At 41.7% G+C, this 18,760-nt stretch overlaps 1 protein-coding gene across 1 annotated transcript in view; it reads left to right on the top strand.

Annotated features, from left to right (window-relative positions):
* Positions 1-10,928: 10,928 nt before the first annotated feature.
* LOC139376785 (cytochrome c oxidase assembly factor heme A:farnesyltransferase COX10) overlaps positions 10,929-18,760 on the top strand; it is a 73,299-nt gene continuing 65,467 nt past the window's right edge. The window contains exon 1 of the mRNA XM_071119712.1: positions 10,929-11,046. Coding sequence (XP_070975813.1) covers positions 11,016-11,046 — 31 coding nt within the window. The 5' untranslated portion in view covers positions 10,929-11,015. The remainder of the gene's footprint in view (positions 11,047-18,760) is intronic.

Here is an 18,760-nt window from a genome sequence, read left to right as displayed (position 1 = left end):
TTTAAATTAACAAGCTGGGTAAATTCCTCTGCCATTTGAAATTCGCTATAGAGACCCCCTTTTCCCGTTGGCTGCTTGGCCACATCGATTTCACAGCAACCCAGACAACTGAAGAGACCCTAACATAGTCCTGGTCCATCAATCTTCCTAATGACTGCTTTCCCATGTTTGTTCACCTTTAATCTCAATGGTGCTGCACATTTGGGCAAGGTTAGTCTCCTGCTAGGGAGAAATTAGTCCCCCCCACAAAATAACTCAAACCAAGATATTAGGCTATAGCTGTCTCAGCAATAGCATGCAGAGTATAGGGCTACACAACCCTGCCCAGACATTACTTTGTTTGTCATAAATTAATAGGAGTTAATCAGAGGTTATCCAATGACCAATAGAGGATTATTATTTTTCATTTTTTAAAGATTTTCCAAATGTGCTTATAGTTCTTTTCCAACACACACTATCTTAGTGTTCCCATTTGTTTTCATAAGAGCTGAGCGGATAAATATTTCTTTATGAATCTTCTCTGAGAGCTGCAATGTTCCAGTCTTGTTTACCCCGAAGACGCCAACCTGGCAAATTCATCTTGCAAAGAAAATATGTACCGCCTGCACCAGATGTATTTTCCGCTTTCAGTGACATAGCCTACAGCACATCTCCTCAGCAAACTGTTAGATTACGGTGGTCTAACACTGATCCGTCACCACTCCGAAATGTCCAAATTTGAATACATGCTGTAACGCTTTACGGACTACTCGTGTTTCATTGTCTCTCAAAGAGAATGTTTACAGTCTTTTTCAAGATGCTAAAGTGGCGTGATAAAAGAGCTGCACATTGAGACCACTGTCAGCTGTGGATGAAATCATTGTATAGGCCTTTTGAGAGGTTCCTTGTGTTGAGCAGACCTTTCCAATTCAACCTATTGTTCTTGGGCCTTGTGGGCATTGTTTTTCCACACAGTGCCCATCTGTTCTTGAGGTCCTGGAACTGCCTCGCTGTTGACCCAATAGCTTGAAGAGAAGAGGAGGAGAAGAGGAGACCCCACATCACAGAGAGGAGAAGAGGAAAAGGGAGGAGAGAGGAGGAGGCGAGGAGACCCTACATCACAGAGAGGAGAGAAGAGGAGGAAATGGGAGGAGAGAGGAGGAGGTGAGGAGACCCTACATCACAGAGAGGAGGAAAGGGGAGGAGAGAGGAGGATGCGAGGAGACCCTACATCACAGAGAGGAGGAAAGGGGAGGAGAGAGGAAGAGGCGAAGAGACCCTACATCACAGAGAGGACGAAAGGGGAAGAGAGGGGAGGAGGCGAGGAGACCCTACATCACAGAGAGGAGAGAAGAGGAGGAAATGGGAGGAGAGAGGAGGAGGTGAGGAGACCCTACATCACAGAGAGGAGGAAAGGGGAGGAGAGAGGAGGATGCGAGGAGACCCTACATCACAGAAAGGAGGAAAGGGGAGGAGAGAGGAAGAGGCGAAGAGACCCTACATCACAGAGAGGACGAAAGGGGAAGAGAGGGGAGGAGGCGAGGAGACCCTACATCACGGAGAGGAGAGGAGGAAAATTGGAGGAAAGAGGAGGAGGTGAGGAGACCCTACATCAAGGAGAGGAGAGGAGGAAAAGGGAGGAGAGAGGAGGAGGCGAGGAGACCCTACATCACAGAGAGGAGAGAAGAGGAGGAAACGGGAGGAGAGAGGAGGGGGTGAGGAGACCCTACATCACAGAGAGGAGAGAAGAGGAGGAAAATGGAGGAGAGAGGAGGAGGTGAGGAGACCCTACATCACAGAGAGGAAGAAAGGGGAGGAGAGAGGAGGATGCGAGGAGACCCTACATCACAGAAAGGAGGAAAGGGGAGGAGAGAGGAAGAGGCGAGAAGACCCTACATCACAGAGAGGACGAAAGGGGAAGAGAGAGGAGGAGGCGAGGAGACCCTACATCACGGAGAGGAGAGGAGGAAAATTGGAGGAGAGAGGAGGAGGTGAGGAGACCCTACATCAAGGAGAGGAGATGAGGAAAAGGGAGGAGAGAGGAGGAGGTTAGGAGACCCTACATCACAGAGAGGAGGAATGGGGAGGAGAGAGGAGGAGTCGAGGAGACCCTATATCACAGAGAGGAGGAAAGGGGAGGAGAGAGGAGGAGGCAAGGAGACCCTACATTGTGGAGAGGAAGAGGAGACCCCACGTCACAGAAAAGAGGATGAGAGGAGGAAGAGAGGGTAGGAGAATAGAGTACACGAGGAGGAGAGGAGACCCCACAACACAGATAGGAGAGAAGGAAGGAGGGAGAGGAGGAAGTGGAGGCATGTCTGGGTTTCTGACCTCTACAGAGCTTCTGTCTTCCCTCTGTTGAGCATCTCATGCAATTATCCAATCTTTGTTGGACAATTGGAGCCATTACTCTTCAACTGTTGATAAAGTAAAGGGTTGCATCTTTATCATGTATAGCTATATAAATCGTCCCTGTGCTCCACATAAGTATGCCATGAAGCCTGACATTACAGCCATATTTGTCACCAAGGGAAGACATTATCACCTAAATACATTAGAATGAAATCTCCACAAAGTACCTTAAATCTAAACCATCCAGGTCAACAACATAGGCCACAGTACTACCTCTCCTTTTGCCCTCATGGCCAGCCAGGGAAATGGGGAGATCTGAATGCTGGAAATCCTTTCCCTATGGCTCCTCTCCTCTATCCAAGCCTTCGTATTGCATTGGACCAGTATCAATTATTCCTAAATGATATAAACAAATATTATTCCCATCATGGGCTGGGGGAGGCAGAACAGCCAGCTCTGCTCCTCGTGGTTATGAATGAGTCTGATTGTTAATGTTAATGTGAGAGGCCCTATAATGTTCTACTGGGGCTGTATGTCACTCATCACATCTGGGGGGGGCTGCTATACTGAAATTCCAGGGTCTGAGGTAAGGTTACAGCTCAACACACATCCACAGCATGAAGATATGGTTTAAACTTTGGACCCTCCACAACTTCACTCCAGACGTCATTAGAGAGGCAATATGAAACAAGACAGGAGCCAATATGAATTCCACTGCAAAAGAAAGATGTGGTGTATAACAACGTAATAAAACATTTTATCACACATATCAAAATCACACAAAAGAGGTTGACTGGTTCAGAGCCAAATAAAATCTTGTAGTACAGCACACAATCATTATCTCCTGTAATAAAGGTTCTGTGAAGCTGGGTCTAGGATGGGATGTGTTCCAAATGGCACCCTATTCCCTAGGTAGTGCACTACTTTTGACCAGGCCCCATAGAGCTCTGGTCAAAAGTGCCTGGTCAAACGTGGGAATAGGGTGACATTTGGAATTCAACCCTAGTGTGTATTGTTGACATACACCAGTCCCCTGCATCTTGATGGAGCAACCAGATTACATGGAGTAATCTTGCCAGGAAAGAGGAGAGAAGGGGAGGGGCCATGCAGCTGGAAGCTGTAATGAATTAGATGAATCAGGGAAAGGGATTTGCTGGATTGGGATGGGATGCCCGGATCTGATTGGATTACAGCACAGTGCCTTTTGTGCTCAATGAAACCATCTACAATCATATAAAAGATCCACAGCATGATGGTGTAAGATACAAGATGGCAGATACTGTACATTTCTGCAAAACAATTTGATAATGAAATAAACAAATAGGATCTATCATACCTAGGTATATGTATACAAAAAGTAGCCTTTTTACTGTAGGCTTAGCTATACATTGGCTGAAATAAATACATCATTTAGGATAGATTACAATGGTAACAACTCTGTAGCAACGGTGTGCTTTTCCTTTAAGACTACTTTCACTGAGTCTACTTTCTGTTATCATAATCATGTTGATAACCCAGCCAAATAGGCTATTTCTCATAACAACACATGGAAACATTGCAACGTCAGCAAAGACTGGCCTACAATTTATATACTAGCCTACACTTTATATACTAGCCTACACTTTATATACTAGCCTATACTTTATATACTAGCCTACACTTTATATACTAGCCTACACTTTATATACTAGCCTATACTTTATATACTAGCCTACACTTTATATACTAGCCTATACTTTATATACTAGCCTACACTTTATATACTAGCCTACACTTTATATACTAGCCTACACTTTATATACTAGCCTACACTTTTTATACTAGCCTACACTTTATATACTAGCCTACACTTTATATACTAGCCTACACCTTTTATACTAGCCTACACTTTATATACTAGCCTACACTTTTTATACTAGCCTACACTTTATATACTAGCCTACACTTTTTATACTAGCCTACACTTTATATACTAGCCTACACTTTATATACTAGCCTACACTTTATATAATAGCCTACACTTTATGTAATAGCCTACACTTTATATCATAAGTATTTACCCTCTAGGGATTTCTTCACATTTTATTGTGTTACAAAGTGGGATTAAAATAGATGTAATAATTTACTAATATACCTTGATTATATAAGTATTCAATACATGTTAGCAACACCTTTGGCAGCCATTACAGCTGTCTGTCTTCTTGGGTAAATCTCTAAGAGCTTTGCAAACTTTTATTGTGAAATATTGGCCTATTATTATTTTCTAAGTTCTTCAAGATCAAGGATCTACTCTTGCCATAGATTTTCAAGATTTAAGTTAAAAGTGCAATTTAGCAACTCCAGTGTAGATTTGGCCTTGTGTTGTGGGTTAATGTCCTGCTGAAAGATGAATTTACCTCTAGGATTTTGCCTGTTCTTAGATAAATCTTGTTTCTTTTTATCTTGAAAAGCTCCCCAGTCTTTGTTGAGGTCAAGCATACCCATACCATGATGCAGCCACCACCATGCTTGAAAATAAGGATGTAGTTACTCAGTGATGTGTGGTGTTGGATTTGCCACAAACATAAGGCTTTGCATTTAGGCCAAAAGGTGTATTCCTTTGCAAAGATTTTTTGCAGTATTGCTTTAGTAATGCTATTTAACTTTATGATGCATGTTTTGGTATATTTTTTATTCTGTATATTTGTATTCTTCTTTTCACTTTCATTTAGGTCATTATTATGGAGTCACTACAATATTGTTGATCCATCCTCAGTTTTCTCCTGTCAAAGCCATTGAACTCTGTAGCTGTTTTAAAATCACCAATGGCCTCATGGTGACATCCCTGAGCCGTTTCCTTCCTGTCCTGCAGCTCAGGTCAGAAGGACGACTGTATATTTTATGTGTCTGCCTGGTTTAATACATCGTCCACAGGATAATTATTAACTTGACCATGCTTAAAGAGATGTTCAATGTTTGATTTTTTCTTGTTGCCCATCCACCAATCATTGCCCTTCATTGGCTTCATGAGACAAGTTGGTGCCGAAAATGGACGACCTGTTGCTAGCTCCCAGTCAACTTTGCAGTCTTTTGTTTCTTTTAGTGTTATTGTGCACTATTTGAGTAGACAGTTTCTGCATTCTTATAAAGAAAAAAATGTGCTATCTAGAACCTAAAAGGGTTATTCGACTGTCCCCATAGGAGAACCCTTTGAAGAGCCCTTTTTGGTTCCAGGTAAATCCTTTCCACAGAGAGTTCTACATGTAACCCAAAAGAGTTCTACCTGGAACAAAAAAAGGGTTTTAGCTGAAACCAAAAAGGGTTATCCTGTGGGGACAGCCGGAGAACCGTCTTTTTCTAAGAGTGCAGTATTATTTCCTATGACCTACAAGCTTGTTTCTTTTGTATTTTTTGCTTACATTTAGTTTATTTGTGTACTTTTTTGACGTTTAACTGCATTGTTAGGAGCTAGTAACATAAGAATTCACTGCACGCGCTATAACACCTGCTAAACTGTGTACGCAACCAAAAAAACTTAGATTTGAAAAGCACCCTGGTCTTCGTAGTTGAATCTGTGCTTGAAATTCAATACATGACTGAGGGACCTTACAGATGTATGGGGGACAGAGGAAGGGGCAGCCTTTCAGAAATCATGTCAACCCCTATTATTTCACACAGAGTGAGTCCATGTAATTTATTTTGTGATTTGTAAAGCCAAATGTTACTCCTGAACTAATTTAGGCTTGCCTAAACAAAGGGGGTGAATACTTATGGAACAACTTTATCTTAGTTCATTCATTTTTATTCATTTGAAAAAATGTGGAGCAAATGTGGACATTATTAAGTATTCTGTGAAAAAAATCCAAAGCGTTTTATGATACCTACTGTCAAGCACTGACCTTAGTTATCTTTGTTTTCTTTATTATTTTGGTTAGGTCAGGGTGTGACGAGGGTGGTATGTGTGTTTTTCTTGTCTAGGGTTTTTGTATATCTATGCGGTTTTGGTATGTCTAGGTAAATGTAGGTCTATGGTGGCCTGAATTGGTTCCCAATCAGAGGCAGCTGTTTATCCTTGTCTCTGATTGGGGATCCTATTTAGGTTGCCATTTTCCATTTTGGTTTTGTGGGTTATTGTTTATGAGAAGTTGCATGTCAGCCCTTGGTGTAATTAGCGGCAGGTTATTTTGTTTAGTGTTCATTAAAGAAGAATGTATTCTTATCACACTGTGTCTATGATGACCGTGACACCCACTGTATTGGATACCCACTGTATGTTGAGGGAGCTCGCAAATAAGCATTTCATTGCACCATTTTCGTTGTATCCTGTGCATATGGCGAATAAACTTGATTTGATTTTCACCTACACAGTATATTAGGCTTTATTGTTATGTTTTCTGCCCAAAACTTCTGTAGTAACACAGGGGTAACTGAGGCTCAAAGTCAAGGCAGGAAAGGAGGAAGCTGAGGATATTAATCAGGCAGCCACCATTGGCAGCCCAGGCCATCAGGATGATCACACACATAAATAACAGGCCAAGCAGTGGGGCTACACAGAGGACACGCAAGGGCAGGGAGGCAAAAGGCCAGCCATTGAATTAGAAGGCAATTTAGAGTTAAACGAATCCCATCTGCAACTCAGATTTATTGGACAGCGACAGGGTTTGTCTGGTTGATAAACCACTAGTTCAGTTCCAACAAAATTAAAAACAAACTGATATATCTAAATAAACAGGTGAACTTGCTAAAACAAATATGTTGTTTGATCTGGAACAAACAGTGGATTTGTTACCTTTGATCGGTTGAGGAAATCCATCAAACTCATCAGCCCTCAAACTCAACTCTGGACCTTGAAGCCAGTTACATTGCATTTTTTAATTGTTCCCCTCTAATCAGGGACAGATTTAGTCATGGGACACCAGAGGGGTGCAATTCATTTTCAGGTAGAACAGAAAACCCTCATAGAGTAATAGTTGAATGCCCCTGATCTACAGTAACGGACGGGATAAGACTCAAAGTTATCATGACTATAGGAATTTATATGATTGGCTTGATGGCTAAACAAGGGATTCAAATGATATCTGGAATATTTGTCAAATAAATAGACTGAACTAAAAACGACTGGATCTGACTTTTGAGGGTATAGAGCAGGATTCTCAAACTGGCGGCACGTGGACTGAATTTGGCCCACACACAGGTGGTATTATTTGCCTCTGAGCAGAAAAATTCTATTTTTTTGTATTAATATAATTTTTTATTGTTGGACATAAAAGACTGTAGAAACACCAGGAAATCAGCTCTAATTGATTTTAATTTAAGAAATCTGTTCCCAAGTATTCCCACGCAATTTTTTTTTTTTAACTAGTCAAGTCAATTAAGAACCAATTCTTATTTACAATGGCGGCCTACAGTACACCGGATAAACCCAGAAGACGCTGGGTATTATTTTCATTTCACTTCACCAATTCGGACTATTTTTTGTATGTCCATTATATGAAATCCAAATAAAAATCATTTTAATATACAGGTTGAAATACAACAAAATAGGAAAAACGCCAAGGGGGTGAATATTTTTGCAAGGCACTGTATAAGGAGGAGTTGGCAAAGAAGCAGAAACAAACAACAGTAGACTTCATTGAAATCAGGACCCATCAAGTTTCACATGAATTAAAGGGATACTGCAAGATTCTGGCAATTAAGTTGATCTACTTACCCAGAGTCAGATGAACTCGTGGATACCATTTTTAGGTTTCTGCATGGAGTATGACTGAAGTTAGAGGTAGTTTCGCAAGCCAATACTAATTTGGAATTAGAGCAATGACTGGAAGACTGGAAGACTGGACGCTTTTTTATTTTCCTCTAGGACATCAGGCATGTGATCTACATTGGCATGTATTCATGGATGCCAAGGCAAGCCAGGCTTCCCCCAAATGTATTTAAAAAAAAATACATACAATCATTTATCTTTCATCTCTCTGTGTTTCATAATTGTCCTTCAATTCGTCAGAGGCTGAATGTATTTAACCGGAGAAAGCATCCGAGTGAGCAAAACAGAGCCCACCTGTCTCTGTATGTACAGCCCATCTATCTGATGCTGTCTGGTCAAAAAGAGTATTACATTGCTCCCGCCTTAATATTGAATGCAAGGGAAGCCAGCTAGCATTTGGCCTCCCTTGATGAAAAATTATACAATAAAAAGTGTCAAGCAAAGACAGTTTGGATTTGGCTTCACACCAATCACATCACATCAAAAGCCAATATCATTGACAGAAAAAATGTGCATTGTTGCATCTCCTTGTGTTATTGTCCTCCGGTGGCTAGCTGGCTAAAATTGTCCCTTTCCTGAATTAGCCATTGAGAACGGGATTTAGACTTGTGGTTTTACTTAATTATCCGTACTGGACAAAGATTATAATGGTGATTCTAATCCAACCATAAATTCATACATTGTGCCTCTGGCCTGATGTAAGTTCAATATGTAGCTAGATGTAGTAGGCTAATGTTAGCTGGCTTAATCGTTGCCCATGAATGGAAGTTAGGCAAGCAAGCATTTTAGCCAGGTAGCCTAGAACGACAAAAAGTTAAAGCATGTACTGTATAATAGAGTCATAGCCCATTTCGGCAACACAAGAGAGATTAGGACGGCATTGGCATTTCTCTACAAGCAGGGTGAGTCAACATGCTTTTTTCTGCCTATATGCTGACCACACTGCTCGCTTCACGTGTGCGAGTGTTGCAAAAGAAATGTACACATGCATTTTATTCAATCATTGCACCCACACTGCTCGCGAGCGTCTGCATAGCCATTCGCTAAAATAGAACTTGGTTCTATTTGTGATGCTTGACACAATGCAAGTCCCGCCTCTCCCATCTCCTTATTGGTTTTTAGTATCATATACCCAGGTGCCATCTCCTCATTGGTTTTTAGGAGCATATACGCACGTGGGTGATTGAAAGATGAACTGAGGTCCATACTCCAGTCGGTAGTGGTAATGCACCTTAAAGTTTGTTGCCAACCACCATATCAAGTCCAAAGAAGAATAATTATTCTGAAGGAAGAGAGAGTACTAGAAACAAACTCGGCTTACCCTTTTATCTGTGGATTAATTGTCGGAGTAGAGGACCTTGTGCATCCCAGGTAAAATAACAACCCAATGTTTATATCCCAGGACAAATTAGCTAGCAACAGCAAGCTAGCTAGCTAAATTGCCATAAATGTTTAATGCATTTCGACCTGTCCCCAAATTAATATAGTTGGTTCAGAGTTGGTTTTGATATTATTCATGCATCCTTTTTAATATCCATCCAACCTTTTTATGAGAGTAAAGTACATGTCAAATTGAAAATGTCATGACAGGCCTGATGAAAGTTTCGTTACACTTTCCAAATGTCGACAAAACAAAATAAACTACACAAGGTGGGATATTTTTGTGTTGGTAAAATGAATTATGCTAGAAATATCAGTGGAAACACTTATGCAGAAATATTGATATAATAATCATCCTATCTATGTAAACTTGGAGTCACACAATGTCAATGTTGTGTGGTCCTCCCACTACAACGTATCAGGAAAGCATGCAGTTTATTAAGCTACAGATTATATAAATTATGCTGAACTTCACAGGATGGTGAAAGTGCAAGGTGATGAGGTTGATGCTTGACAAATAAAATTAATATCGCTCTAGTGTCCACAATGATAATAGTAATAATAATAATAGTAAAGGACAAGAAGGCCACACACTGTTAAAGCTCCCAATTCACAGGTTTATTGACAATGTTACAATAAAGTGGTGAATTGGGAGCTTTAACAGTGTGTGGGCCTTCTCGTTCTTTACTAGTATTCTTTATTATGTCCACATACTTTTCATAATAATTATAATAATCTCCTCATGTAGGCTATACATGCACTCTGGCAGACAGATAGCGCTGTTGGCTAGAGCACACGTGACAATACTAAAGTGGGCACAGACTGTTTTACGCATCACTTTTTGTGAGAAAACCATCAGTAGAGTTGAAAATCCAATGGAAACCCATGGGGATTTAAGTGCAAAATGTATTTTTATGTGCACTACGTCATGACACACAGCCTTTTATCAGCAAAAGGTCAATTTGATGGAAACAATTTGATGATTTTTGAATATTTGCATGAAAATCTGTCGCCAATTGGATGGAAACCTACTGTGTCTCTTATTGTCTCGGCCTTAGGCCTATATCACAGTGGCAAGGCATATGAACTAACCGGATTTATAGGATTTTCTGGCTCGGCTTCCCCAGTGATTTTACCCATCAGGATCGGAAGATTTTAAAACTTTTAATAAACTAAACTTTAGGTGTCCCCTTTTACTTGTGTTGGAATTCCTGTTTCTTGTTGTCAATGGTGTGCTCTTTTTCAAGCAACTATGTAACCTAGTGGGCACATAATTTCAACCTGAGATAGGCTAAGGACTAGAAAAGGACTAGTAGATGTGCTACATGAGTTCCATGTTTGTCTCTGTTGAACGTTATAACACCGGACCAGTGTCACATACTTGTGCTGTGTGTTAAGGTGGACGTATGACTTTAAATGATTATGCGTTCAAATGAGGCATCTGAAATGCGCTTGCGCAGTCAGTCTCACCGGAAGTGATTCCCACGCTCAGACGAGGTCAAAATGGCGACTTGCTACATGTGAAGAGGACATAAGGGAGCCGGCTTTATGCTACAAAAACATGTACAAATCGACATGTAGCAGACTCACAGGTGAACACATAGATAATGTGCTTATCTTTCTGATGCACCCGAATAAAATGTTAATTACTGTACTTTTGCTGGTCGAAAATACCAACGTTTGCTCGGTTAGGTAAGCTTGCTAACATAACTGTTAGCTATGTACCGGTATGTTATGTATATGTCTGTCAGTTAGCAATGCTGCATGACCTTCGATTTAATCCAGCCAATGTGTGCCAATCTACTCTCGATTCTTCTAGTCATTTGACATATCGTGTGGTGTTGCAGTGCCAGCACCAAATCCGTCAACTATACTTTGCATTGAAGAGTTATCTAGCTGCCTAGTTAGCAAATGCTAGCACTATAACAAGTTGCTGATGTTAGCTAGGCTGTCTGTAACTCGATACCCCATTAACGATAATATCTTCTGCCCATGGGTGTTTGTTAAGCGCCCCGACGCTTGGTCTAAACATTAACACGCATCGTTTGCGGTACGGTTTGGGAAACATAAGGAGGCTATCTTTAATATCAGCGAGAAAAAAATAAAAAAGTAACATTGCTACACACCTTTTTTATAATGTTACTGTTCCCACACGCCATATTTCCGTTTTACAGTTTTTTTTAGGAAACAGTGGCGCACAGGTACTGTATGCCACTAACGTTAATTACAGTGCCTTCGGAAAGTATTCAGATCCATTAACTTTTTCAACATTTTGTTTAGTTACAGCCTTCTAATATAACCGATTAAATCAAGTAATCCTCAATCTGCACACACTACCCCAGAATGACAAAGCGAAAACAGGTTTTTCGAAATGTTTGCTGATTTTGTTAAATAAAAAACAGATACGTAATTTACATAAGAATTCAAAACAGGTGCATCCTGTTTTCATTGATCATCCTTGGTGTTTCTACAACTTGACTGGGATTCCACCTTTGGTAAATTCAATTGGTTGGACATGATTTGGAAAGGCACACACCTGTCTATATAAAAGTCCCACAGTTGACAGTGCATGTCAGAGCAACAACCAAGCCATGAGGTCAGGGAGGTGACCAAAAACCTGATGGTCACTCTGACAGAGCTCTAGAGTTCCTCTGTGGAGATGGGAGATTCTCCCAGAAGGACAACCATCTCTGCCTTTATGGTAGAGTGGCCAGACGGAAGCCACTCCTCACAATAAAAGGCACATGACCGCCTGCTTGGAGGTTGCCAAAAGGCACCGAAAGACACTGACCATGGAAAACAAGATTCTGTGGTCTGATGAAACCAATATCGAACTCTTTGGCCTGAATGCAGGGCATCACGTCTGGAGGAAACCTGGCACCATCTCTACGGTGACGCGTGGTGGCAGTATCATGCTGTGGGGATGTTTTTCAGCGGCAGGGATTGGGAGGCTAGTTGGGATCGAGGGAAAGATGAACGGAGCAAAGTACAGTGAGATCCTTGATGAAAACCTGCTCAGGACCCCAGACTGGGGTGAAGGTTCACCTTCCAACAGGACAACGACCCTAAGCACACAGGCAAGACAACGAGAACGAGAGGCACCTTTTCATTATAATGTTGAAGAAAATGCGTTCCTAGCGTGTAAGGAATGTTTGCTGGCCTAATAAATTCTAGCCAGCTAGCTAATGTTTATAATTATAATTATTTTTGGCTACACTTATGCTAACCCGTTTGCGGTCCTTTTAGCGTCGCTTGCTGGTTAGCTGGCTAGTTAGCTACAGTATTTGGCTACTACCGTCAGTGTTTATCATATTTTGCCTATCCCACCATTTGTAGAATGCATACTGGCATTTGAATATAGCGCGGGAAAAGGGAATCTGGACACGGTAGACACATTTTATATGTAGGTGTAGAGGCATTACTCGTTCGGAATTCTATGATCAGAACTTTGTGATCAGAATACTAAAGCTGCATGAACTGTTAAGTCTAGACATGGCTTGAGGTGTGGCTAAGGTGTCTGTGATTCAGGGCAGGGTTCTGGAATTATTTCAGCCTCCTGAGTTTGAAGAGGCACTGTTGCGCCTTCATCACACTTTGTAAAGGGACCATTTCAGGTCGTCAGTGATGTGCACACCACGGAACTTTAATATTCTGACCTACTCGTCTGCGGCCCCATCGATGTGGATGTGGCGTCTGCTGTCTCCTGTAGTCCATGATCAGCCACTTTGTTTTGGCACTCACATCCTCCCTGTCATCAGCAAACTTGATGGAGTTTGGGATGTGCTTGGTCATGGAGTCGTGGGCGAACATGGAGTGAAGGAGGGGGCTGAGCACGTACCCCAGGGGGCGCCCGTTAGAGAATGACCGAGAATATGTTGGGCCGATATTATACTTTTTCTAATGTACAGTCCCTTTATATAACAAATACCAGCCGCCACTCACCGCCTGTGCCATGCCATGTGTACCTCAATGCCTAGGAATGTCTAGCTGGGAAAATCAGCAGAAAGCGTCAAGCCAACTCATTCTCCAACAGAGATATGATTTATTGAGAAGTGGATGAATTGGCACAGTGACCAAAATCAAACTCCTGTTGCAAATGATTGGTTTAGTTAATTCACGAATAATAAAGCTTGTGTCGAACAGGTTCAGATATGCATGCAAAAAGAAAGCTAGCAAGCTAATGAAATAGCTATGTGACCTGTTAGCAAAGATTACGATAACTATCCCTTTCATCTGTGGCGTTATTAGCTACTATGCTAGCTAGCTGGTTAGGTGATTGTGGTGCTAAGATATCAGATATGATCTAATAGCTAGCTAATGTTAGCTGGTTAGTATTTTGAACATGCACCATTTTCGGCAACGAGCCATCTGACTAGCAGTGTAACTTTAGCTATTTAATGGTGTACTGATCTGACCAGCAGCAATTGTATCCATAAATTGACAGTTGATAGTCGGATTAGATTGTCGTAATAGGGAAAGAAGTGTCTTAAAATGCAGAAATAAATATTGATGTTGATTTGGCCCCCCTTTGCTGCTATAACAGCCTCTACTCTTCTGGTAAGGCTTTCCGCTAGGTGTTGGAACATTGCTGCAGGGATTTGCTTCCATTCAGATATGTGCATTAGTGAGGTCAAGCACTGATGTTGGGCGATTAGGCCTAGCCCGCAGTCAGCGTTGCAATTCATCCCAAAGGTGTTCATTCTGTCAGGGTTCTCTGCATGCCCGTCAAGTTCTTCCACACCGATCTCAACAAACCATTTCTGTATGGACCTTGCTTTGTACACAGAAGGGCAACTGAAACAGGAAAGGGCCTTCCCCAAACTGTTGCCACAAAATTGGAAGCACCAAATCATCTAGAATGTCATTGTATGCTGTAGCGTTAAGATTTCCCTTCACCGGAACTAAGGGGCCTAGTCCGCACCATGGAAAACAGCCCCAGACTATTATTCATCCACCAAACTTTACAGTTGGCACTATGCATTGGGGCAGCTAGCGTTCTCCTGGCATCCGCCAAAACCAGATCTATCTGTCAGACTGCCAGATGGTGAAGCGGGATTCATCACCCCAGAGAACGCGTTTCCACTGCTCCGGAGTCTAATGGCGGCGAGTTTTACATCACTCCAGCCAACGCTTGGCATTGCCCATAGGCTTGTGTGTGGCTGCCCATTTTATGAAGTTCCTGACGAAATAATGATTGTGCTGATGTTTCTTCCAGAGACAGTTTGGATGTCTGTAGTGAGTGTTGCGACCATGGACAGACAATTTTTACATGCTTCTGCACTCTGCAACCCCGTTCTGTGAGTTTGTGTGGCCTATTAGGAATTTATACACTTGTCAGCAACGGGTTTGGCTCAAATAGCCAAATCCAGAAATATGAAGGGGTGTCCACATACTTTAGTATGTGTAGTACCAGTCAAAAGTTTGGACACCTACTCATTCCAGGGTTTTTCTTTTTACTATTTTCTACGTTGTAGAATAATAATGAAGACATCAAAACTATGAAATAACACATGGAATCATGTAGTAACCAAAAAAGAGTTAAACAAATCAAAACATATTTGAGATTCTTCAAAGTAGCCACCCTTTGCCTTGCCAGCTTTACAAACTCGTGGCATTCTCTCAACCAGCTTCATGAGGTAGTCACCTGAAATGCATTTCAATTAACAGGTGTGCCTTGTTAATTTGTGGAATTTATTTTGTTCTTAATGTGTTTTGAGCCAATCAGTTGTAAAGATAGCACTATTTGGTACAAGACCAAGTCCATATTATGGAAATAACAGCTCAAATAACCAAAGAGAAACAACAGTCCATCATTACTTTTAGACATGAAGGTCAGTCAATCTGGACAATTTCAAGAACTTTACATTTTTCTTCAAGTGCAGTTGCAAAAACAATCAAGCACTATGATGAAATTGGCTCACATGACGACTGCCACTGAAAAGGATGACCCAGAGTTAGCTCTGCTGCAGAGGATAAGTTCATTAGTTACCAGCCTCAGTTTACATCCCAAATAAATGCTTCAGTTCAAGTAACAGACACATCTCAACATGAGCTTTTCAGAGGAGACTGCGTGAATCAGGCCTTCGTGGTCGAATTGCTGCCAATAAACCGCTTCTAGGACACCAATAAGAAGAGACTTGGTTGGGCCAAGAAACACGAGCAATGGACATTAGACAGGTGGAAATCTGTCCTTTGGTCTGATGGAAGCAAAAATCTCAAATTTGCACTCAACTGCCGTGTCTTTGTGAGACGCAGAGTAGGTGAACGGATGATCTCCGCATGTGTGGTTCCCACCGTGAAGCATGGAGGAGGTGGTGTGGGGGTGCTTTGCTGGTAACACTGTCAGTGATTTATTTAGAATTCAAGGCACACTTCACCAGCATGGCTACCACAGCATTCTGCAACGATCCGCCATCCCATCTAGTTTGGGCTTAGTGGGACTATAATTTGTTTTTCAACAGGACAATGACCCAAAACACACCTCACAGGCTGTATAAGGGATATTTGACCAAGGAGAGTGATGGAGTGCTGCATCAGATGACCTGGCCTCCACAATCCCCCGACCTCAACCCAATTGAAATGGTTTGGGATGAGTTGGACTGCAGAGTGAAGGAAAAGCAGCCAACAACTGCTCATCATATGTGGGAACTCCTTCAAGACTGTTGGAAAAGCATTCCTTATAAAGCTGGTTGAGAGGATGCCAAGAGTTTGCAAAGCTGTCAAGGCAAAGGGTGGCTACTTTGAAGAATCTCAAATATATGTTGATTTTGACACTTTACCGTTACTACATTATTTCTTAGTTTTGATGTGTTCACTATTCTGCAATGTAAAATAAAGAAAAACTCTTGAATGGGTAGGTGTTTCCAAACATTTGCCGTGTGTGTGTATATAGATAGATCTCTCCCCCATGAAAAGTGTTGGTTACATGAGCTACACAAAAAGCTTGTTACATTAAAATTTTGTGCACAAATTTGTTCATCCCTATTAGTGAGCATTTCTCCGTTGCCAAGATAATCCATCCACTTGACAGGTGTGGAATATCAAGAAGCTGATTAAACAGCACGTGCAGTTTTGTCACACAATGCAAAAGATGTCTCGGGTTTTGCGGGAGTGTGCATTTGGCATGCTGACTGCAGGAATGTCCACCAGCACTGTTACCAGAGAACGGAATGTTCATCTCTCTACCATAAGCCGCTTCCAATGTCGCTTTAGAGAATTTGGCCTCAACTGCATGCCGTTGGGTGTGCGAGCGGTTTGCTGATTTTCAACACTGTGAACAGAGTGCCCCTTGGTGGCGTTGGGGTTTGGGATGGAATAAGCTATGGACAACGAACACAATTGCGTTTTAGCGATGGCAAATTGAATTAATAGAAATACCGCGATGAGATCCCGAGGCCCATTTATTTTAAGGTGTCTGTGACCAACAGATGCATATCTGTATTCCCAGTCATGTGAAATCCATAGATTAGGGCCTAATGAATTTATTTATATTGACTGGTTTCCTCATATGAGCTGTAAGTCTGTAAAATCTTTATTGTAGCAGGTTGTGTTTTTGTTCAGTTATTCTATATATATTTTTTACTACATCTTTGGGGAAGGTTCAGTGTATTCGGCGCATGTGATAACTTAAACTATAGGCAGATTTGAGTCATTCAGACAATGTTCGTTTTCATTTTTTTCCCCCTCCTACCCTCACTCTTCATGTTTTAGATATTATGCACATTTATGGCTTGGTAGAAAATGTCATCGCCATTGAGCTAGTTCTCATAGTAGCAGGAAACTGCAGCAACTGATATGAGCGACAGCGAGAAATGTGATTAGATACCTCGCTCTATCCAATCGTAGCAGTTACTTCCCGCCCATTTCTGAAAGAGGGCTGAACTAGCCAATTGATTAGTTTCTAATTTCATCCTGGCAGCCGAGCTGTTTAGAGATGCGTCCTGACAGTGGGGGAATAAGAAATGAAAAATCCGCCATCGCGGAAAATGACCACACAAATGACCACACTTTATCACAGAGCAATGAGAACATCTTTGACATTATGTTGAACCCTTTTCCATTGAGTAGATATTTTATATTCTCAAACTAAACTGAAAATGTTGAAGACAAACATTTCCTAGACATTTTGAAATCAAACAATACATTAACTCATTGTTTTTGACCAAACTACATAATGGTTATAATTGTATTTGAATGCTAAATCTCTTGATAAACTAGGTCAATTTAGATGGCATAGGCCTACTCACAATACATGTGAATGCATATTCAATAGGTGCATGTATAAGTGAAACAACTCAGACCGCTGCACCACTCGGGAGCCCAAGGCACTGCCTCTCGGTGCAAGAGGCGTCACTGCAGTCCCTGGTTCGAATCCAGGCTGCATCACATCCAGCCGTGATAGGGAGTCCCATAGGGCGGCACACAATTGGCACAGCATCGTCTGGGTTTGGCCGGGGTAGACCATCGTAAATAAGAATTTGTTCTTAACTGACTTGCCTAGTTAACCTTTAATTAATAAATTAATAAAAATAAAAAAACAGCTGTGCATATGTCCTTCCACAGAGGCGTGACATGCTGGAGTGACGCTTCTCTATGCAAATGTTGATCAGTAGGCTGTACAAAAGGCAAACGGTTTGGCTCTCGAACGGAAGGCGAACGGTTTGGCTCTCGAACGGAAGGCAAGCGGTTTGGCTCTCGAACGGAAGGCAAGCGGTTTGGCTCTCGAACGGAAGGCAAGCGGTTTGGCTCTCGAACGGAAGGCAAGCGGTTTGGCTCTCGAACGGAAGGCAAGCGGTTTGGCTCTCGAACGGAAGGCAAGCGGTTTGGCTCTCGAACGGAAGGCAAGCGGTTTGGCTCTCGAACGGAAGGCAAGCGGTTTGGCTCTCGAACGGAAGGCAAGCGGTTTGGCTCTCGAACGGAAGGCAAGCGGTTTGGCATCTGTAGCACCATAAACTCCACTGATCAGACAAAACAAGCTCAATAACTCAATGCATACACATACTCCTATTGAATATACATTTTGCATGTATTGGGAGTAAGAATATGCCATCTAAATTTCCCTAGTTTATCAAGAGATTTACGATTCAAACAAAATTATTACCGTTATGTAATTTTGGTAAAAACGAAGTGAAATGTATTGTTTGATTTGAAAATGTATGTAATGCATACATGGCTGTCTGGGAAATGTTTGTCTTCAACATTGTCAAATGTAAATTTGAATTTCATCCTAAAATATTGTCCATCGGTTTCCTAGACCCCCGAGGATCAGCGTGGCAGGGGTGTTGTTGCCTACGTTCACCACATGGG

The sequence above is a fragment of the Oncorhynchus clarkii genome, chromosome 20 (genome assembly GCF_045791955.1).
Source record: "Oncorhynchus clarkii lewisi isolate Uvic-CL-2024 chromosome 20, UVic_Ocla_1.0, whole genome shotgun sequence".
NCBI lineage: Eukaryota > Metazoa > Chordata > Actinopteri > Salmoniformes > Salmonidae > Oncorhynchus > Oncorhynchus clarkii.
This window is presented reverse-complemented; position numbering and strand designations above follow the sequence as displayed.